Raw genomic sequence first — 23,544 nt, forward strand, 5'->3', positions numbered from 1 at the left:
TATGTCCTGGACCAAGGAGAAAGGAGGTGGAGGTTTGGGACTTCTAGGGGAAGTAAGATAATCCACAAGAAGATGGAAAGAGTTAATGCTTGGTAGACAAGTGTTTGCTGGGACATCTAGAGATAGTGGGACTCAAAGAAGACTGACCCACCAGGCCTTGCCAGGTTCTTTCCTGTCTACCACACCTAGTTTATATTATACTATAGTTAGCTATGGTGATAGCCCCTTCTTGCAGCGGGCCTTCTACCTTATCTTAGTGGCAACAATAATTCCACCTTAGGTTTCTGTAATGTTTCTTTACTTTTTTTTTTGCATCTTTATTGGAGTATAATTGCTTTACAATGGTGTGTTAGTTTCTGCTTTATAACAAAGTGAATCAGTTATACATATACATATGTCCCCATATTTCTTCCCTCTTGCGTCTCCCTATCCCACCCCTCCAGGCGGTAACAAAGCACCAAGCGGATCTCCCTGTGCTATGCGGCTGCTTCCCACTAGCTATCTACCTTACGTTTGGTAGTGTATATATGTCCATGCCACTCTCTCACTTTATCACAGCTTACCCTTCTCCCTCCCCATATCCTCAAGTCCATTCTCTAGTAGGTCTGTGTCTTTATTTCTGTCTTACCCCTAGGTTCTTCATGACATTTTTTTTTCTTAAATTCCATATATATGTGTTAGCATACGGTATTTATCTTTCTCTCTTTACTTTTTAAGAGTTGCCATTAGATATTAATACCTCCCCCTTTTTTTAAATTTCATTTCCCATCTTCAAGCAGTTTGGTTTGTGTGTGTGTGTGTGTGTGTTTTATCTATCTATCTATCTATTTATTTATTTATTTTTGGCTGTGTTGGGTCTTCGTTTCTGTGCGAGGGCTTTCTCTAGTTGCGGCGAGCGGGGTCCACTCTTCATCGCCGTGCGCGGGCCTCTCACTGTCGCGGCCTCTCTTGCTGCGGAGCACAGGCTCCAGCAGCGCAGGCTCAGTGGCCATGGCTCACGGGCCCAGCCGCTTCACGGCATGTGGGATCCTCCCAGACCAGGGCCCGAACCCGTGTCCCCTGCACCGGCAGGCAGACTCTCAACCACTGCGCCACCAGGGAAGCCCTAAGCTATTAACTTCTGATTGGAGTATTTTCAGGGTTTGCACAGCAGTATTGAACTCTTCTTCCATTACTGCAGAGAGATTCCTTTTTCCAATTCATAATCTTTAAAGCTTGGCAATAAGACCCTCAGTGCTGAAAAGACATTGGGACTGGGATACGCAGCAGATTCCCTGTGATTTCTCGGCAAGCATGTCTATGTGGCACAACTTTATGAACAAAGGAACTCATGTTTGTAATTTGGCTGGTATTTAGGGTGGAGTATTTGGTGACAGAAGGAGACTGGTATCCAAATCCACATGGTCCTGACCATTTAGTCAGGAACCCTTTATACATTGGTTGTCACACAAAATAAAAAGACTAGAGTGGTTTACAGACAAGGTTAGAATGGAAGCTGTAATTCCCAGGGGTATTCCATGACTTTTGCCAGTGGTGCTGTAGTGTCCAAACGCCTCCATTCTCCATGCGCTCCTGTCGACATGTGAGAGTGAAACAGATTGCAAAATAGCTGATATAGGAGGTCGGTTGTCTGGTTTTGGCAGCTGTAAAGCTTATTTCTGTCACCTAACCAAAGTAAGTCCAGATTTTTGATCCACCCGTATATAGTTTGTGGTTTGGGGCAGCTTGATCATGGGGGCAGCTGCAATATCCTGACTTGTACGAGGGTGACCTCTGAGACATCCGGAACATGGGGTGATTTGGCAGACATTTGTTCCCAAAATGGTGGTGCTAGAGTCATTTGCAGTTTCCTTGCGAGGTTTAAAGATGTCACCTATGGAATCAAACCACAGAATTTGATTTGCAATATTGTCCTGGTATGTCACCCAAGAAAGGTCCAGTGTCATGTTTGCTTTTAATGCAAAGGGAAAATTTTTCACCTATTTATCTGGGTAAGGGACAGTCTGTGGGCTTCTACAGATTTTTTTCTGGGGCCCAAATGACTCACTAAAAGAAGATGCAGAGGGCTTCCCTGGTGGTGCAGTGGTTGAGAGTCCGCCTGCCGATGCAGGGGACATGGGTTCGTGCCCCAGTCTGGGAAGATCCCACATGCCGCGGGGCGGCTGGGCCAGTGAGCCATGGCCGCTGAGCCTGCGCATCCGGAGCCTGTGCTCCGCAACGGGAGAGGCCACAACAGTGAGAGGCCCGCGTACCGCAAAAAAAAGAAGATGCAGAGTGATGATTTTCTTGTCATGGATATCATACCCTGCCGCTCATCCATCTTACGTACTTAGCCCACCACGTCCACATCAGCAGGAACCCAGACTCGGTCAGGCTCTTTTGCACTATCCACATGTTGACATAATCAACACTCAGGCTGAGTTAGCGTGGCCAGGGTTTGGTAAGTTAGCATAAGGGGGTAAGGGAGGGTTAGTAAGAACAAAACACAGGTTGAAAACGAGCCCAGAGTGGAGACTTAGAGGAGAAATAAGATAGAGACAAGTGCTCTCCAGCTAGCCTTCTAATAAATGATTAATAAATGCAGAGAAAGGATTTGTTAATAAGAAAAAGTGTTCTGTTTTTTGATGTGTGTGTATAGGGAGTCTTAAAAGTGGGGAAAGGGAGATAGGTGAAAGTGAGGCTTCTTGATCTGTGATCTTGGGAAAAGCTGTCTGCTTCATGACGCTGGCTGCTTCTGGCCCTGGGAATCGGCCCTGGAAATCTTTCAAAATCACCTGGGGCATCTGTCTCCCACTTGTCTTGAGAGGGATGTTCTGGGCCTGTGTTGGCATGGCTTGCGTGGATCCAGGAGGATTTTCCTTTTGACGACAGTGTAGGTGGTTGGCAGTACCTCATTAGGTCCTTCCCAGGGAGGTGACAGCACATGTTTTCTTCTAAAGACCTTGATGTACACTTGGTCTCCTGGTCGAAAGGATGGCGAGGCTTATCAGTTGATGGAAGCCAAGCCCCTTTTACCTTCTTCATGTACATTTGTTGTTGTATCTAGCTAGTCATATCATCAGGTTGTTCACCTAAGTTCCCATAATCTTCACTTAACCCAGGAATGGAAGGTTTAGAAATACCAATGGACATTGGGTATCCAAAGACCATTTTGAAAGGGGTCAGTCCATGTCTCCTATTTGGAGTATTCTGGATCTTTATAAGGGCCAAGGGCAAAGCTTCTGGCCATTTAAGTCCAGTTTCTTGACAGATCTTTCCTAAAGTTTTTTTATGTGTAGATTTTTTATGTTCTACTTTCCCTGAGGGTTAAGGATGATATGGGGTCTGAAATTGTAATGAGTACCCTGGAGTTTTTGCAAGCAAGTGCTTTATGTTGTAAAATGAGTTCCTTGATCTGATTCAGTCCATAAAGGAATGCCAAAGTGAGGAATAACCTCAGTTATTAATGTCTTTACCACTGTTGTGGTTGAGGCACGTCTAGTCCAATAGGATTCAGTCCATCCACGAAACATGTAGACAACAGCCAAACAGTGAGAATAGCCTAAAGCGGGAGGAAATCTATAAAATTCATTTGGAGTGCCACAAAGGGGAATGTGGGCCTTGGAGGATTTCTTGGGGTATCCCAGGTATTTCCCAGAAATTTGGGGAGATTTACAAGTAGTACACAGGGAAATACTTTGGTCAGAAATTTTATGGATGCCAGGGCAAAACCAATTGTCTTGTATTTCCTTAATTCTCCCCCATCTGCACATATATCCCACTTGATGGGATATAAGCCAAGAGGTTAAAGGGAAGGGTGCTATAGGAAGTCCATTTGGCCTGATGTATCCATCTGGTAATTGTTTAGCACCCTTTTGCACCCATTTGCCTCTTTCAGACTGCGGGGCATTTGCTTAACAGTTGATAAAATCAGTCAAGAATACAAGTAAGTTTAAAAATTCGGTAGAGAAGGAACAAGGGTGTCCATTTTGAGCTGGATTTTAGCAACTCTGTCAGCCTGATCATTTCCTAAAGATACAGCATTTCCTTGGTATGGGCTGAACAATGAACAACAGTTTTAGAAGGGAGGTGAATATCTTGTAATAAGGCAGCTGCTATATGGTCATTAGCAATAAGATTACCTGCAGAAGTTAAGAGGCCACGGGATCTGCAAATTGTGCCAACAGCAAGGCAGACTCCAGCAGCACATCTGGAATCTGTGTAAATAGCGGCAGTTTTCCCTTCTGCTAAGGTACAAGCTCTAGTAAGAGCTATGAGCTCAGTAGCTTGGGCTGATTTTCCTGTGGCATCAGAATGAGCAGCAGGCGTCCCACGAGGGGAAACTGCAGCATAACCAGTTATGTTTCCCAAGAAACTTCATTGACGGGAGCCATCACAAAATAGAAGTCAGGCTGGGTTACCTAAAGGGGTGTCTGAGAGAACCTCTCGTGGCTTTGAGACCATTTCTACGGCTGCAAGGCAATCATGTGTGATACAGCGGGGCTGTCCATCAGGGAGGGGTAGTAAAGTAGCTGGATTCAAACGGTTACAACGATGTAAGATGATGAGAAAGTCAGCTCATAAGTGGCCTGTCACCGTGTAGAGAGTTGCTGTATCCTTTGAACTTGTAGAATAGCTGGCACCGCCTGGGGAACATAGAGATGAATAGGGGAGCCTAACATGCACACTGGCTTTGTCAATCAAGGCGGCAGCTGCAGCCACTGCACAGAAGCATGGGGCACACCTAATGCCGCAGGAGCTAACTGGCATGAGAAACACGCTACAGGGATGTATCTTGAGAAGCAGAAGATTGTCCTAGAATGCCTGCAGCAGTCCCATTATTTTCATGGCGGTATAGATGAACAGGTCTGTCAAAATTAGGTAAGCCAAGAATTTGGAGTGTGGACAAAGCTAATATTAAAGCTTCAAAGGAGATTGATTAATGCCTCTGAAGGGCCAGGAAATAGGCTCTGTGTTGTGATCTAGGAGAAGAGCAGACAGAGGTTTAGCAAAGGCTGCAAAATTAGGAATCCATTGGCAGCAGTAGCCAGCTGCCTCCAAAAGTCCACGTAACTGTTTTTTTCATTTGGGGGAGGGGAATGGACAAAATCGACTTAACCCCATCACATTCACCATTGTGAATGAATTCTAGGTCGAGCGATGATGTTAACCAGATATTCTAACCACGGTGTGCTGATGTGACTCCAAAAAAAATGTTTTTAAAAAGTATTTGGCAAGACCTTTATTGAAATAAGAGATGTTTTTGTTTAACCACCAGAACCTCAGTAAAAATTGGGACTATTATTTCTGGAGATTCCAGAACTTCCTTTGGAAACATCCCCCAACTCAAAAGAAAGTCTGATGTAACCTCGTAAAAATCCATGTTGCAATAGGTGCTGTGTCACTGAGAACCACCGAAAAGACAGGGTTAAGGGCACAAAACGAGCTGCAAACCATATATGGAGAAACCCTTTTCTTCACACTTGTGATGAACTCATGTTCTGCTTTCCGTTTTCTCAAAGCTGAAGTCGACTGTGCTTTGTAAAACCGGCTCACCGACCCTCGGGACCTGCAGTGCCTCTGGATTCCAGCCTCCGGGTCTCCATGCCAGACAGTCTGAGCATGCGAGTCACACTTGCTGTGACACACTGGATGCTCTCTGTGGTCTCCAGTTCTTCCTCTCCAGCAAATACTTTGCCAGATATCGAAAATGAAGATTTCATCAAAGACTGTGTTCGAATGCACAACAAGTTCCGAGCAGAAGTGACTCCAAAAGCCAGTGATATGCTATACATGGTAAGAAAAACATGAGGGCTTGTGGCAGAAGTCAGTCAAAAACAACTAATGTGGATTGATTTTGGTGGTGAATCCTTGGTAATCCTGACCAGTGCTCTCGCGGTGAAGAAGGTGTGCTTTAAATTCACCACCTGCGATCAAAACGAACCCAGTTTCTCTCTGCCTACTCAGTTCTTGTTATAAAGCAAGTATGTTTTACTTCTCTTTTTGGACACGTCCTTTGCACACGTCCTCAGGTGCAATTTATGTCTCTTTTTTGCCTGTTAATTTTTGTGAGGTTTTTTTGGTTTCGTTTTTTGTCTCTAAGTTGACTTTTTTTTTGTTGCCGGCAGAGTACTGACTGTCTCAGGGAGGCCGCAGGGCGTCTGGGGGAAAGGCTAGGATTTTGATTCAGTCAGGCTTGGGTTTGAATCCTAGGTCTGTGGCTTTGGCCTGGTTTTTTAACCTTTCTGAGCTTCTTACGATAGGGGCTATCGTAGGTATGAAATTACAGAAAATATGTGAAACCAGCATGTTATTTTGCAACATAATAGACCTTCAGTGAAATGTTGTTCTGTGTCACTCACTTTGATTCTAAATTCCTCGAAACTAGATTATCATGTCTCCCACTAACGCTAGTCAAAACTTGAAGACCACAATATGATCCTCCACATACGGAGGACCTACATGTTCGTGGTCCTTCTCCATTCTGGACATCGTGCCTCACCTCCCATGCAAATTCCCACTTTGCTCACGGTTACAGCGTTGGGTAACAGGCTCCATTCTTGACCCTCCTAGTGTTTCGTATTTATTTCTGCAGACTTGGGACCCAGTACTAGCCCAAATTGCAAAAGCATGGGCAAGGAACTGTCAGTTTGCACACAACATACAGCTGAAGCTACCCCACAAGCTGCACCCAAATTTCACTTCACTGGGAGAAAACCTCTGGACTGGGTCTCTGTACCTCTTTTCTGTGTCTTCAGCCGTCACAGACTGGTACAACGAAATTCAGTACTATGACTTCAAGACTCGGAAATGTGACAAGGTCTGTGGCCATTATACTCAGGTAAGTATCTGCCTTATATTCTCTGGAAGCCGTCGTTTCAAGGGTGAGGAGAAAGCTGGAATCTGGTGTTAAGAAAAATATAGAGTAAGCTAGTGTCCCTGTAAATATTAGAGAGTAGGGGTTACAGGCTTACTTTAAAAATAAATAAATGGAGGGCTTCCTGGTGGCGCAGTGGTTGTGAGTCCGCCTGCCGATGCAGGGGACACGGGTTCGTGCCCCGGTCCGGGAAGATCCCACATGCCGCAGAGCAGCTGGGCCCGTGAGCCATGGCCGCTGAGCCTGCGCGTCCGGAGCCTGTGCTCTGCAACGGGAGAGGCCACAGCAGTGAGAGGCCCGCGTACCGCAAAATAAATAAATAAATAAATAATAAATAAATAAATGGAACAGACTCCAATACCAGAGGAGATAGTGCTCGAAGAGTGTAGTTACATGGACATAGGTAAAATGTGAGGCCCACCAATCTGCACAGCCTTTGAATAATTTTGATCACACCTGTCTTCCCGTGGTATTTTGTGCCATTTGTGAACAATCAAAGGACCTTATGAGTAAATGGATTTATTCCAGGTACGAGTTCTCTAGGAAATTTGAGTCAATTGTTCTGGGACTATAAAACTGGGAGAAATAAGCCTCTCAGACAGAAGCATCAATAAGAATTGAAGGGGACTTCCCTGGTGGTCCCGTAGTAAAGACTCTGTGCTTCCGCTGCAGGGGGGCATGGGTTCGATCCCTGGTCGGGGAAGATCCGCATGCTGCGCAGTGTGGCCAAAAGAAAAAAAATTGTGGTAATAATAGTTGATGCTTCCATATCCTCTTAGTCTTTCAAACATGGACTAAGAATCTATGATGTGCCACATGAAGACGAAAAAAAAGTCCCAGACCCAGTGGAGAGGTCAACATATAAATTTGTACAAATGATCCTGTAGCTACCCTGTACCCACATCTACAGTATCAGTGTCAATAGCCACATTCAGAGCTTCTCGATGAGATTTTTTCTTTCTTTCTTTTTTTTTTTTTAAAATTCAAGCTGTTTTTGGCTTCCTAACTCTAACTCACATTTGCAACATGGTGGAAACAAATCCCTAGGAAAAGTCTTCTATAATCTTCTTAATATGCTGCCTCCCTATACTGGCCACATTTTATTTATTTTATTTCCTGGCGGTCCTTGTCAAACCAATAACTAAAAGTAGTGAACCTATGTTTGACTGGTTTTAACGTAGAAAAAAATTGTTGAAATGATGTCTGAGAGCAAAAGCATTTCTAACAAGCCAGTTAACTTGGAATATTAGGTGTTTTTAAGAGCAAAATGTTGGTAGAAAAACTCAATATAGTTCAGCCTTATAAAGATACTGACCTCACTGGTGGTGGTATAGATGAAACACGTTTGGCACAGTTACAGGAAATTGTTATAATGAGAGGGAAAGGGTTGATGTCAGTGAAATTTTCATTTTAAGGTTATTGTAATCAAGGAGGAGCTATGAAATCATCAGTAGGCTTGGTCCCTTTCTTGGAAATATAAGTAAGGTCTCCCCTAGACTTGCCCAATAAGCCATCAATTTTGGTTTATATTAACAAATAAACCAGAAAATAAATTTCATTGGATTCCCACAAATCCTAAAGGGCAAGAAAGCTAAATCCAGAGTGCCTACAAGCGGTATCTGGTGCCATTATGCACTATGGTATTAATCTCCAGGAGTAATTGTCAGTCTGAAGGTGCTGACTCTCAGTCAGTGTTTAAGCTTCTCCCCTATTCTAGGTACTTTGTAAGGTACAGGTCATGTGTTTTAGTCCAGACTCCTGAAAAAACAGAGCCTGAGATAATAGCTTACGTGCTAAGATTTTACTCGGGAGTACGATCGCAGAGAAGTGAGAGGGAGGAGAAATGGCTTGTGGGGCAGGGAATGAGGGACACAGCTGGGAATGGCCCCTGACCCTTAGGAGGTGACTTTTATTTGGAAGAGACGTGTGTAAGTGGATGTGTTATAGCGTATAGCTAGTGCAGCTCGGAGAAACTGACAAGGTGCCATGGGAGCAATGGGGACAGAGCAACTGACCTGGCCAAAGGGAGGTATGGAGACACAGGACTTGTTCATACAGCAGGAGACATGTAAGTTGGTTCTTAAACTGAGTGAGAGTTTGTCAAATAAAAAGAAATGTAAAAAGAACTCCAGGCAAAATTAACAAGGTGTAGAAGGTGTACAATGTGTACAAATGAACTTGGCATTTCAGAAGAATGGCAAGCAGCTTAACCCACCAAATACACAGTAATCCAAAGACTGTTAAATTGACAACAGTCTCCTAAACCCTGCAAGTTAAAAGATACTTCATGTCCATCATTCCAGGAAGTCAAAACAAGAGGAGGAAACTTCATTATATGTCATAGAGGCCTGAGATCTCAGAGATGGCCCTTCCCAAATTAACAGAGCTTACTTGTAAATCTTCCTCTTGCATTTAGGGGAAAAAAAAGAGGGCTAATATTTGGGACATAAAACATTTCCTAAAATCCAGTTCCTTTCAGACAGGTAGCAGAGCCAAAGTGAGTGATCCTAACCTGTTCTCTTTAAGAGACCACTACAGTCTACCCCCCAACTCAAATGAGGGAGAGGATGTCCAGGGACCTCTGGGTCTGGGAAGAGACAGCACCAGCAACTACTTTTTAAATGAATGTGGTACTTCGTTCTCTACATGTAAGATCTCATTCAACTCTCACCACACACCTCTAAGAGATGCTATTATCCATAGATGAATAAACAGGCCCAGAGGGGTCAAGAAGTTGTTATCCCAGTGTCATTTAGCTAGTAAGAGGAAGAGTTGGGATTCAGATATAAGATATGTTGCTTATCTAGTAAAGTAGTAGTACTTAGTAGTCATTGAACAAAGTTTAGATTTCTTCCATGAGCTGTTTTTCCATCAATTGGAAGAAGGCTCTGACAGCTTGATTGAAGACTTCTTGTTTTTATCCTTGCAAGAAATCTTGCTAGGAGGTCCAAGATTACTCAGTTGCCATTTTAAATTCATGCTGGAAATTACCTCAAGTGGGTATTTATAACTTCCCACTTACCCTCATGTTAATTGTTAATAAAAAGCAAGCTATTTTCAGATTTTGGCCAGTGAGCAGTGGTTGTACAGAGTAAAGACAATAGATTCAGATGCATTTTTTTTTTTTTTTTTTTTGGCTGCATTGGGTCTTCTTTGCTGTGCGTGGGCTTTCTTTAGTTGCGGCGAGTGGGGGCTACTCTTCACTGCGGTGTGCAGGCTTCTCATTTCAGTGGCTTCTCGTTGCAGAGCATGGCCTCCAGGTGTGTGAGCTTCAGTAGTTGCAGCACCCAGGCTCTGTAGTTGTGGCATGCGGGCCCTAGAGCGCACGGGCTTCAGTAGTCGGGGTGCGTGGGCTCAGTAGTTGTGGTGCACAGGGTTCAGTAGTTGTGGCACACAGGCTCTAGCTGTGGTGCACAGGCTCTAGCTGTGGCGCACGGGCTTAGTTGCTCCGTGCATGTCCACTGCATTGGCAGACGTATTCTTAACCACTGCACCACCAGGGAAGTCCCCAGATGCATTATTACTTCATTAAAGTGTGATATTTCTTGACATGTTAACTCAACGCTTTAGTTCTGTCTTCACTAGAGATTTCAATTGTGGAAGAATTCTGGTGTATTGATATGGAAGATTATTTAGCTTAGATATTTTGTTGCCGACAGTTCATCTTTGTAAAGTTTGGGAATAGTTTGACTTAAAAAGCTGGGCGGTGGACTCCTCTGGTGGTCCAGTGGCTAAGACTCCACGCTCCCAATGCAGGGGACCATTTTAAATTCATGCTGGAAATTAACCTGCTCAGGGAACTAGATCCCATGTGCCGTGACTAAAAGATCCCGCGTGCCACAACTAAGACCCAGTGCAGCCAAATAACTAAATAAATATTAAAAAAAATAGCTGGGTGGGCAGCAGCTCAGGTTTGATAGTGCTAATAATGCCCACTAGATGGCACTATTGATCTCATTTCTTTTTGTCCCCGCCCGTTGAAATTTTTATTTTTACACCCTCCCAGAACGAACGGAAGTGTGCGATGTTTCAGTTTGTCTAGCTGATTTTGTACATGTTGCATATTACTGATAATGAGTCAGATGGACTCATACTGAGAATTGAAAGGGGAAGATGGTGTATAGGGGTTGTTAGCTAGAAGGAAGAGACATGCCTGCCCCCACTGGGTTGGGTTCCCCAGATGCAATGTTTTTGTTAGGTATAGTTTCCTGATTCTGCTAAAAAGGAGAGCACTCTGGAAGCATCTTGCTTAGGGCATGGACTGTCCTCACAGCACTTTGTGGTCAAGTAGCATTAAGTTCCACACCTCATCTAGGAAAAATTGGGGCAGTATGTATTTATAGATTTGTTATGAGGTTAAACATGTTGCATGTAACATGCTGAACACTACCGGCCACTAGGAAAATTCTCAGTGAGTAGCTCTTAATTTTTTAAAATTCTTTTTGTTTACCATATGAAAAAATGAAAACATGCAACAGGAATCTACCTGATTAAAAAGAAGTTTCAAAAGTTTTAAAGCAGAAGAAAATTAGTCATAAGAGAATAAAACATGAACATCTGCTGAGAGCTTGCTATGTTCCATAAGCTGTTCTAATCACTTTCTTATTAGCCCATTTAGAATGTCAAAATAAGCCTGTGGAGTAGGTGGTGTTACCCTCATTTAATAGACGAGGAAGCTGAGGCCAAGGTCACACAGTGGGTGGCTGAGCTGAAATATAAACTTGGTCTTTGTAACCCCAGAGCCCACAGAGTTGAACCCAGAAACTGAATGCCCATGAAGCTATTAAAAAGAGGCCAACTTGAATGGATGGATAAACTGATAAATCCATGCAATAAATATTACTCGGCAATGAAAAGGAGAGTGACTAGTAATGAATTCAACAACATGAGTGAATCTCAAATGCTTATGCTTAGTGAAAGAAGCCAGATTGAAAAAGCTACATTTAAACTGATTCCACTTATGTAACATTCTGGAAAAGGCGAAACCACAAGGACAGAAAATAGATTAGTGATTGCCAGGGGCTGGGGGTGGGAGCTGACCACAAAGGGGCACAAGGGAGCTTTTGGGGAAATGTTCTAGGTATTGAATGTGGTGGCGGCTGCACAACTACATGCTTTTGTCAAAATTCATAACCTAAAACGGATGGCCTCTATGTTAATTACAACCTGATTTAAAGAGAGCCCAACTAAAACACAAGACGAATGGTAACTAACATTTGCACTGTCTTGGAAAAGAGAGATCAGAAATGTAAAAGAAAGTAGAATAAAAGAAATAGCATAAAGCATTAAGTGTGTGTGGGAGGAACCCAAAGATTAAGAGTACTTGACACTTGAGATACAACACTGGAGGAAAGTGCTCAAAGACCAGAGGATCAGAATATAAAATGATTGACTCAGGCGATCGTACTCCCAACATGGCCCATTAGCATGCATAAGAATCACCTGAGAAACTTGTTAAAATAGAGAAACTTTTTCGCTGAATAATGTTCCAATATGTGTGTGTGTGTGCCTGTGTGTATGTGTGTGTATATAAATATACTACATTTTCCTTAAGGAAATCCTGTCATTAGCATGGATAGATCTACAGGTAGTACGCTAAGTGAAGTAAGTCAGACAGAGTCAAATACCATATGATCTCATTTATGTGTGGAATCTTAAAAAAATAAAACGAACTCTTAGAAAACAGATTGGTGGTTGCCAGAGGTGGGGGATGAGTGAAATGGGTGAACGTGGTCAAAAGGTACAAACTTCCAGTTTTAAGATAAATAAGTCCTGGGGATGTAATGTACAGCATGGTGACTAGAGTTAACAATACTGTATTATGTATTTGAAAATTGCTAAGAGTATATCTTAAAAGTTCTCATCACAAGAAAAAACTTGTAACCATGTGTAATAATAGGTGTTAACTAGCTATTGTGGTGGCCATTTTGCAATATATACAAATACTGAATCACTGATTCAGTATTGTACACCTGCAACTAATATAATTTTGTATGTCAGTTATATCTCAGTTTTAAAAAAATACAGATTTCAAGGACAATTCCAGTGACTCTCATGCAGTAGGACTGAGATGGGCCCAGAAATCTGCATTTTAAACAAAGCACCCCAGAGGAAGTCACTTTGAGATGCAGTGAATAGAAATGAAGAAATATAAAAATAAATACAAAAATGATTGGGAAATTAAAGTACAAGCATCAAACCTGAGAATGAATGGCCATAAAACTAGGTGCTCTCGGGGAGATAGAGGCCTGATTTACTTGGTTACCTGGAGTTCCCTGCAGGGGATTCCAGGGTGTGAGATGGGAAGGGAGACACCCCACCTCAACCAGGGAGGGCCGTCCTTCACCAAAGGAGAGCACTGATCCTCTGTGGGAGACCAGTACCTGCCTCCGCAGCTCCTCCCCAGTTGTCACACAAGGAGGAGGACAGAATGGAAAGTGTCCCGGCCCCGCCCCCCGACACTGCCTAGCCCTCCCTAGCTCCTCCCCCACCTCCTACTCCATCCATGAGCCTTGGAGGAGCTGCCTCCATCCTAACCCTCTTCCCCTACTCTACACTCTCTCCCCAGAGACCTGTTCTTAATTGATTTTTTTTTCTTTTTTTTTTTGAGTAAATTTGACCTTTTTCAGCAGACACACCAGCCTTGTCTCAGTTCTGTGAGTCTTTCCCACCTCGGGGTTGGTTCGCACAGGTGTGCCCTCTGCTGGGAACCTTCTCTGGCCTCCCGGACCAGCTCACTTTCAGCTTCGGCCTCACTAACTCAGAGCAGGATCCCTGCTGTAAACTCCCTGAGCGCCCTCTGCTTCCCCTTCACAGAGCTCAAAACCCTAGCCTAATGGTTTCTTGACTGCTTTTCTCTACATTTTGTGAAGGCACCCACTGGCTCCAGCTCATTCATCTCCCTGTATTTGGTACAAGTAGTCACAAAGTTGCTAAATATATATATATATATATATATATATATATGTAAAAATAATTTAAAATTCTATTTTGTATCACTGTAAAAAGGAGTGCATTTAATTGCTGGCTTAAATCCACACTAGATTTTTTTTTTTTTCTTGTGGTACCCGGGCCTCTCACTGTTGTGGCCTCTCCCGTTGCGGAGCACAGGCTCAGCGGCCATGGCTCACGGGCCCAGCCGCTCCGCAGCATGTGGGATCCTGCCGGACTGGGGCACGAACCCGTGTCCCCTGCATCGGCGGGCGGGCGGACTCCCAACAACTGCACCACCAGGGAAGCCCCCACATACTAGATTTTTAAAATACTTTACTTTTTTCTTCAGCCTTCTATTACAGCAAACAGTCTTAGTTAGGATGAGCTGTGTAATTTGTGTGGCCTAATGCAAAATGAAAACGTGGATCCCCTTGTTCAAAAATCATGGGAAAAGTGCCACTGAAAGTGCTAAAATGCGTGCAGCACTGAATTAAACCAGGTATGGGGCCCTTCTGATCACGGGGTCCAGTGGGACAGCACATCCCTCTCCTGGAAGCTGGCCCTGTTCTTGCTTTCCCTCCTATGCCACTAGCCACTCCCTTTCAATGTTTTGCTGGCTGTTTTTTTTTTTCTTTATCCCATGCTCTCATTTAGTTGTTTATTATCTTTGCTTACAAGATCTAATCCATTCCCACGTTTTCCAGGTTTGTGTCTCGAGCCATGCTCTGTCTTCTGACCGGCAGATGGTCGTCTGACAGGCATCTCAAGAGTAGCAGGAACTGAACAGAACCCCTTGTCTGTGTTCCCACCCACGTCCTCCTTCCCTCATTTTCCCCGTCTCAGCAAATGTTGTTCAGACCCAAACATTAACTTGATTTTTCTCTCTCCCTCTTACCCCACCCTCAAACCAAAAGCAAATTCTTTCAGCTTTACCCCTAAGCTGAACCATGAACCTGGTCAATTCTAGGGAACCCCACTACCATCACCGAAGTGAGAGTCACCATCTGCTCTTTCCAGTACCAGTGAAGCAGTCTCCCGAATTCCCTCCCTCTTTTCACCCTTGTTCTTCTCAGTCCATCTAGTTTAGCAGCCAAAGTGACCTTCCTAAGACCTGAAAAAGGGACTCTCCCTCCCTCCACTACAAGATTCCCCATGAGCTGCTCCTCTCTGACCTCATTGCCTGTGATTTTCCCCAACTCCTGGATCCCAGCTCCGCTTGCCTTTATTTATTTATTTTTGGCTGCGTTGTGTCTTTGTTGCTGCGTGGGCTTTCTCTAGTTGCGGCGAGCGGGGGCTACTCTTCGTTGTGGCGTGCGGGCTTCTCCTTGCGGTGGCTTCTCGTTGTGGAGCACGGGCTCTAGGCGCACGGGCTTCAGTAGTTGCGGCTCACGGGCTCTAGGCGTGCAGGCTTCAGTAGTTGTGGTAAGTGGGCTCAGTAGTTGTGGCTCACAGGCTCTAGGTGCACGGGCTTCAGTAGTTGTGGCACATGGGCTCCGTTGTTGTGGCTCGCGGGCTCTAGCGTGCAGGCTCAGTAGTTGTGGTGCACCGGCTTAGTTGCTCCGCGGCATGTGGGATCTTCCCGGACCAGGGCTCGAACCCGGGTCCTCTACATTGGCAGGTGGATCCTTAACCACTGCGCCAGCAGGGAAGCCCCTCTGCTTGCCTTCTTTCTGCCACTCTTGCACGCAAGCAGACTCCACGCCAGGGCCTTTGCCCCAAGGGCTCCCTCTGCACGGATGCTCTTCCTCCATCAGTTGGTCTCCTGCATGTTTTGAGCGCTGCCTCTTCATCATTCAGGCCTCATCTCAAATGCTGCCTCCACACTCGTATCGCCTTCCCTGCACATCCAAGTGAAAGCAGCCCTCTTTCTCCCCAGCAGTCACTCTCTATCCTGTTAGCCTGTTTTATTTCTTCATTGCACTAGCTGTCAAAATTAGCTTAGTTATTATTTATGTTTATCTCTCTCTCTCTCTCTCTCTCTCTCTCTCTCTCTCTCACACACACACACACACACACACACACACACACACACACACACACTTTCCAACCAAATTCTGACTACCTAAAACTTCCCTGGCGGTAACTGCTTTGCCTAAGTAGAGTTAACATGCCTGTGTTTACGAAGGCCTAATCATACTCAAGTGTTCATTTTAGTATCTCTCTCTTCTTAACAATCTGTATTTTCTTTCAGATTGTTTGGGCAGATAGTTACAAAGTTGGCTGTGCAGTACAGTTTTGTTCTCGAGTTGCTGGCTTTGAAAGTCTTCGCAATGGAGCACATTTTATATGCAACTATGGACCAGCGTAAGTGCCCAAATTAACCTCTTTCTGGGAAAAGAAAAAAAAAACTATTTTAAAAGTATTTATCTTCATTATAGAAAATAAATCTGGGTAATAAAAAAAGTTTAAAAGAGAAAATTAACGTTACCCTTAATTCCTCTGCCCAGAGATTTACTCCATTTACACTGATACCTTTTTCTTTGTATGTGCATTTGTGTTTGTGTCTGTGTGTACACCTTTATAAACACTACATAAACACACACACACGAACACATTTTTAAGAGTACGAAAACTAAAATGTTTTCAGGGACATAGGTTAATTGGATATTGTAATAACACCACAAGATGGGAAGATTAATATTCCATTTAATATTTATTAACTTATTAAAAACTTTTCAAAGCAGAACAAAAACCCACTCTGAATTGAATTTCTCAATTTATATAACTTATTTCATTTACTTTTGACAGTTTTGTTTTTGAAACAGACATCATTTTTCTCCCTTTGGAAAATGGGAAGACGCATGACATTCTCCTCCCACTTCCTTTAAACTTATATATGTGTACTTATGCATCGTACACATACTTAGAAAACTGAGATGATGGAAATACACATTTTCTATTTTTTACTTAAAATTACATATGAGCATTTTCCATGGCACTGAAGTTTTAAACAGATTACAATAATTAAAAACAATGCCATAACGTTTGTATAAAGCTTACTATGTACTAAGCATAGTTCTAAGTGCTTCGCATATATTAAACTTATTTAATCTTCATAAAATGTCTGTAAGTTCTACTATTACCCCTGTTTTGCAGATAAGACAGCTGAGGCCCTGACAGGCAACCAAGGAAACTAAAACTTCCTACTTCTTTATTGGGCAGAATACTTTAGGTCCCTTTGTCTTTCTGTGTTTTTATTTTATTGAAGTATAGTTGATTTACAGTGTTGTATTAGTTTCTGGTGTACAGCAAAGTGATTCAGCTATACACGTATGTAATAGTTTGCATCTGCTAATCCCAAACTCCCACTCCATCCCTCCCTGACATCCCCACCGGCTCTTGGCAACCACAAGTCTGTTCTCTTTGAGTCTGTTTCTGTTTTGTAGGTAAGTTTGTGTCATATTTTAGATTCCAAATACAAGTGATAGTATATGGTATTTGTCTTTCTCTTTCTGACTTACTTGACTTACTTTGATAATCTCTAGGTCCCTCCATGTTGCTGCAAATGGCATTATTTCATTCTTCTTTTATGGCTGAGAAGTATTCCATATATATAAATACACACCACATCTTCCATCTTCTTTATCCATTCATCATAGATGGACATTTAGGTTGTTTCCATGTCCTGGCTATTGTATATAGTGCTGCAATGAACATTGGGGTGCATGTATCTTTTCGAATTATAGTTCTGTCCAGATATATGCCCAGGAGTGGGATTGCTGGATAATATAGCAACTCTATTTTTAGTTTTTGAGTACCCTCCATACTGTTTTCCATAGTGGCTGCACCAATTTACATTCCCAGTGAGGGAATGTAAACCCTCACTGTTGGAGGGTTCCCCTTCCTCCACACCCTGTCCAGCATTTATTACTTGCAGACTTTTTAATGATGGCCATTCTGACCGGTGTGAGGTGGTACCTCATTGCAGTTCTGGTTTGCATTTCTCTAATCATTAGTGATCTTGAGCATCTTTTCATGTGCCTATTGGCCATCTCCATGTGTCCTTTGGAGAAATGTCAATTTAGATCTTCTGCCCATTTTTTGTTTTTTTTGTTGTTGTTGCTGTTATTGAGTTGTATGAACTTCCCTTCGTCGGTTGCATCATTTGCAAATATTTTCTCCCAGTCCATGGTTTGTTTTTTCGTTTGTCTATGATCTCCTTTGCTGCGCAAAAGCTTGTAAGTTTGATTAGGTCTCATTTATTTTTGCTTTATTTCTATTACCTTGGGAGACTGTAGATATCTTTGTCCTAATCATTCCCATCTAGACAAAAGTCAGGCCTTTCCAGTAGCATGTTTCTCCCAAGATGAATTCTATTTCCCTAGAAGTCACAACTGCCTTGTTTTTAGCTTGTTTTTGAAGTAGCAATTTTCCCCTCTTCTTTAAAGTATGGAATGCACAATTAAAGTATGAAGCAGCATAAATGACTGCATCAAAAACATTCTAGAATTTAACGACTCAATGAGTACTGTGCTTTTTAACAATGAAAGATACTCCAATGATTAATGTCCATTTTGGATATCTTTTATAATTATCAGAATCTCTACTATATTCCTTTGACTATTTTCCACAGGGTAACATAAGCAGAAGGGTAAATTTGAGACAACCTAAATTAATTTGGAGCCAAACGAGATTTGAACATATCTTTTTAGTTGGAAATGAGGTTTTAATAAAAAGTAATGTCTCAACTCTGAAAATTAACGCATAGTATTAAGGGAGAGGTGTCCATGAACTTGGATTAGAAAAAAGTTACATCTTTTTCAGTAACTTCTATTGAAAGTAACGTTGATGAAGATAACACTCCAATCATTATCAGCAATAGCTGTGACTGTACAGCACTACCTGTATCTTTATCACAGATATGTTCATATCACTTTGTAGTTGCTGCATCTCTCTCAAAATAGTTTTTATCACTACCTTGAAATTACTGTAATTATTAGACTCCCTGCTAGCTCTTACCTAATACTTGAGAAGTACATATTAGTATATCACAAATATTTTAAACATGTTAATAACTATTTCAACTTAATTTGTTTCCTTTATAATCCTATGAACTTTATTTTCGGTATTTTTAAACTATTTTGAGAAAGGGCCCATGCGCTCCACCAGGCTGCCACAGGGTACATGACATGAAAAAGTTAAGAACTCCTTTCCAAAAGTAGAGTTCCAAAAAAGATTAGAGCAATGGCAGGTTCACTGAAATAAATGTACAGCCTTTCATCATTACTACTCCAGAGATATTCATGGGGATATAAAATGTTTGGTTATTATTTCATTTTCTAATCTGTGATCTTGGTCAATTACTTACATTCTGTGCCTCAGCCTCTAGCTATGGGGATTAAAAAAATTATAGTATCTTCCTCATAGGGTTATTGTGAAGATTGATTCATTCGAGGATACTCAGAACACTGCCTAGGACACGAAGAGTATTCAGTAATTATTATCTATTATTCATATCACATCTTTTATGTGAAAACAAATTGCATTTTAGAAACTACCCCATATTTCTTATTTTTTATATATATATATTTTTTTTTTTTTTTTTTTTGCGGTACGCGGGCTTCTCACTGTTGTGGCCTCTCCCGTTGCGGAGCACAGGCTCCGGACGCGCAGGCTCAGCGGCCATGGCTCACAGGCCCAGCCGTTCCGCAGCATGTGGGATCTTCCCGGACTGGGGCACGAACCCGTGTGCCCTGCATCGGCAGGCAGACTCTCAACCACTGCGCCACCAAGGAAGCCCTCTTGTTATATTCTTTTGGAAAGCCCTTTCCCCAGCCAAATGGCTCCCATCCAATAAAAACTATGGAGGTTTGCTAGACTGAGGAGAACAAAAATGTGGGTCATGATGGCTTTTCTAAGACGGACAGTTTTTTGGATGGCAGTGATCACATAGGCCAGACAGTAAGTAGAGGGAGTACTGCTCTGAAATCAGACAAATCTAGGTTTCGTTCTGACTCTGACATCTGTACCTTGTGATTTTTGGCAAGTTACTTTATTTTTTAGAGGTTTAGTTTCCTTATCTGTAAAATAGAAATAAAAATAACTTCTTCCCCGAGTTGTCTTAAGAATTAACTGAGATGATTAAGACATAGGTTCCTAAACACAGGCACCTAGAATGAACTCTGCAAATATTAGCAGGCTTCCATTTCTGCTTCCCCCTCTCCTCTTCTCTTCCCAACCCTCTGAATCTGCAGACTTTCATCCTAGGATTTAGCCAAGGACCATAATAAATTGCAATTGGAAAAAAAAAAAAGAAACCAAAAACTCTCCTAATGGACAGTTTTCCTCTACTTCACAGAGGCAATTACCCAACCTGGCCATATAAAAAAGGATCCACATGCAGTGCCTGCCCCAGTAACGACAACTGTCTGGACAATCTTTGTGGTGAGTAAAAGGAGCAATCTACCAATAATACAATGTGTTCAAAACTCTTGTAACTTTCTACAGAGCTAAGAATGCAAACGTTTGCTTTATCCTAACATCTGTTTTCAGGGAAAGTGGCATCAGGGTTGCAATCAAACCTGGGAATGAATATATGGTTCAAGAGAAATTTAAAGAAGCAAATAATATTCTTTAGTTAGCGCTAATCAGACAAACAACAAACGACTCTGATGCTGGGAAACTGTAGACCCAAGATTTGCTAATTTCAGCAAGATCAAAAATTTGTGTAACAAAGTTAACCAAAAGAATTCTGAATTGTGTGATACTACCTGTCCAAGCACTCAAGACTTGCATTTTCATCTTTAGAATCAGATAAATAAAGCTGCAACGTGGCACTTTTTACTAGTTAGACAGCATTTAATGAGGAACAGTGTAGGCCAATGAAGCTACATTTCCAAGGATGTTTTACATAACTTTGAAATATTAATACACAATTGGCCAAGAGTCTATTTATGGTTCCTGTCCCAGACACATTCCTTTCCATCTCAGTATGTTTTTTCTTTACTTTTTGCCATGGTGTGAAGGAAAACCTCAATCAAGCTACTGCAGTTGTGCAAATCCTCTAGGACTTTTGTGTCCAGATCTGTAACTAACTGAACCCCTCAGGGCTGCAGGGCTGGGGCGGGGTGCTAGGAGCGGAAGGAGGGTAGAGTAGACTGAGTTTAACTACATAAATTTTTGTTTGGCCAAAGTGTTGCATTGCTTACACATTTCCTAAGGTCCTTTCCGGGTTTAAAATTATAAAATTCTTTTCAACTGCTTTTCCCTTCCTCCTGATTTGTAAACAGTGAGTTCTCATTTTTACTCCAGCTACAGAGACGCTTTTTCTACCAGCTTTCTGAGCCAGTCATTTCTCTCCAGTTCAACCATTCTTCCCCTCATAATTAGTTTTGTTTAGAGAACTCACTAACATGTAGCCATAGTGCAACAAATCCCTTCTCAGAGCACCAATGTTAACTGAATTTTTCATGTTACTCCAACACTACGAAAGCATGTCTTTTTTTTTTTCCAAGTTAGGCAGTATGACATAAGAGTTAAAACCACAGATTTTAGCGTTCAATTTCCAGTTCCACCATTGTGACGCTGGGCAAGTGTCTGGACCTGTTTCCTCATTAATGAAATGTAGACGGTGGCACCTCTTCACAGGTTTCGTGAAACGAATGAAAAAAAATTATATCTAGACCAAGTGCCTGGCATACAGTATCACTCAGTAAATATTATCTATTATCCCCAAATTCATCCTTCCTGTAATCTCAGATCTTGAGTTTACTCTTGGTATTTTGGTGTCTTCTTTGTGCCCAAGTTTTAGATGATATGTTTTTATGCTCATGAACAAGACTCACTCATGCTTCTTTAGAATCTGTGATGAAAACTGAGACAATAATTTTAAATTATGTAAAAAGTAATTTAACTGTTGCCACTGGTTAGCTGTCTTTCCCACTAGACTCTGAATTCCAAACAGGCAGGAATTATGCCTATCTAATTCAACTTTGTAACCAAAGTGCCTAGTCTAGAAAGCAAATAATTGCTAATTTGCATATTTCCTTAAAAAAATCATTCTCTATAAAAATCTAGACAGTAACACCACCACCAGCACAATGATAACAAGAAGAAAACTGCTGGAGTTTTAGCTTTTAATCTTAGAGATCTAGCCTGAAATGGTCTCTAACCTTGTGGGATAAAATTCAGAAAATTAAGGCTGTAGTCCAATAATGAAAAGCCCCTGGGCTCTGAAGAGAGACAAAGGAAAACGCACGCTAATTTGCAGGAGGGTAAGGGTTAGAGGATAAAAGCTTTTATTTATCAGATTTTGTCTCTGACAAATTGTGGCAAACACTGGAGGAAAAAAATCCCTTTGTGGTCTTCTAGATACTGGTAGGTTCAATAAATACCAATGGAGGCCAAATCAGGATGGTTTTGCAAAATGTGCTGGGCACACCAATGGTACACAAGCTGATTTTTAGCTAGTGCATGGATGACATTTGTTTCAATGTTCAAAAGTTGAATGTTTAACATTTTAAAAATATATATATGTAAGAAAAAATATAACTAGCAAGCATATCATACCTTGATTTCATGGATATAACTGCCAGGAAAAGTTAAAGAAGCGGAAGCTTCGTCGCAATTCACCACAGCAAAGCCCAGTCAGTCACAGGTATGATGACCAGGGATGCTCACGAGTACCAGAGGGTCAGCTCCTTGATGGATTCCACCATAGGAGTGCAACAGCAGCTGGCATAGAACCGGTGTAAAAGAGGTGTCTGACCATTTAAAAAGTATAAGGAGGCTATGGCAGATGTGGAATTCTCTTCCCAGTGCTCTGAATGTCAAAATCTTAATAAAGCTCAGTGGAAGGAGAGGAGTAAATATGACTTTGATATCCAAATGCCCTACTGATATACTAATGACAGACTGGAATGTATGAGAGAGGCCACTGTCTCTTCATTACTGACCATAGATAGTATCATTCTTCTCAGGAGAAACTTACTTTCAGGAAAATATTTTAATAAATTGCTCACACTGATTATTACTAATACTTATTTTTAATTGTTTTATTTTAATTGCATTTATTTTATCTGCCAGTTACATTATGTAAAATGATTTTCCATTTATAGTAGTGGTATATAAAAAGTTTATATATAAAGGTTATATAAACAAGTTGATTGAAACAGTCAATGGTTATAATTAAGAGACCTGGCTTTTTAAAAGAAAACAAAAGCCTCACCAGTATCTATTCTTTTAATTCTTTTCTTTCTTATTTTATAGCTAACCCACAACGAGACAAAGTGACACGTATGTATATAAACCTTAAATTGTATAAGATCTATCTGAGCTATGTTACTGCATTATGAGGAATAACATTTAAGAGTATATTTTATGTTTGTTTCACAGGTTACTACTCTGTTGTGTTTCCAGACTGGCCAATATTTCCACGTAACAGATACACATCTCTTTTCCTCATTGTTACTCCACCAATCCTAATACTGAGTGTTATAATTATCAGTTTGGTCAAGCACAAATACCCTCATTTAGTTCTTCTGAACTAATACAATCCAGGGGGGGAAAAAGCCTCATTCGTACATGGCTTTAAAAAATAAAATTGGGTGTTATTTCTAATTTGCAGCAAACCCTTACTCAAAAGAAGAAATGGTTCAATTTCCTAACATTAGAAGGTAAACTCATCTTTACTTTCCACTTTTTATGAAGAAGCATTGTTTTCATGCTGCCACAGCTGTGACTTTCAGTGAGTAACCTACCCCCCGTGTGCCTTAGCTTCTAAATATGTAAAATCAGTGAGCTAGATTTAGGCGAGT

The 23,544-nt window shown here is 41.8% G+C and overlaps 1 protein-coding gene across 1 annotated transcript; it reads left to right on the forward strand.

Moving 5' to 3' along the window:
- Positions 1 to 5,502: 5,502 nt before the first annotated feature.
- GLIPR1 (GLI pathogenesis related 1) lies at positions 5,503 to 23,347 on the forward strand. The gene is made up of 6 exons (XM_004281909.3): positions 5,503 to 5,775; positions 6,575 to 6,820; positions 15,981 to 16,093; positions 20,088 to 20,173; positions 22,997 to 23,023; positions 23,123 to 23,347. The coding sequence occupies exons 1-6, from the start codon at positions 5,584 to 5,586 to the stop codon at positions 23,275 to 23,277; spliced, it is 819 nt and encodes a 272-aa protein (XP_004281957.1). The 5' UTR covers positions 5,503 to 5,583; the 3' UTR covers positions 23,278 to 23,347.
- Positions 23,348 to 23,544: the final 197 nt, after the last annotated feature.

Source organism: Orcinus orca, chromosome 11, assembly GCF_937001465.1.
Source record: "Orcinus orca chromosome 11, mOrcOrc1.1, whole genome shotgun sequence".
NCBI lineage: Eukaryota > Metazoa > Chordata > Mammalia > Artiodactyla > Delphinidae > Orcinus > Orcinus orca.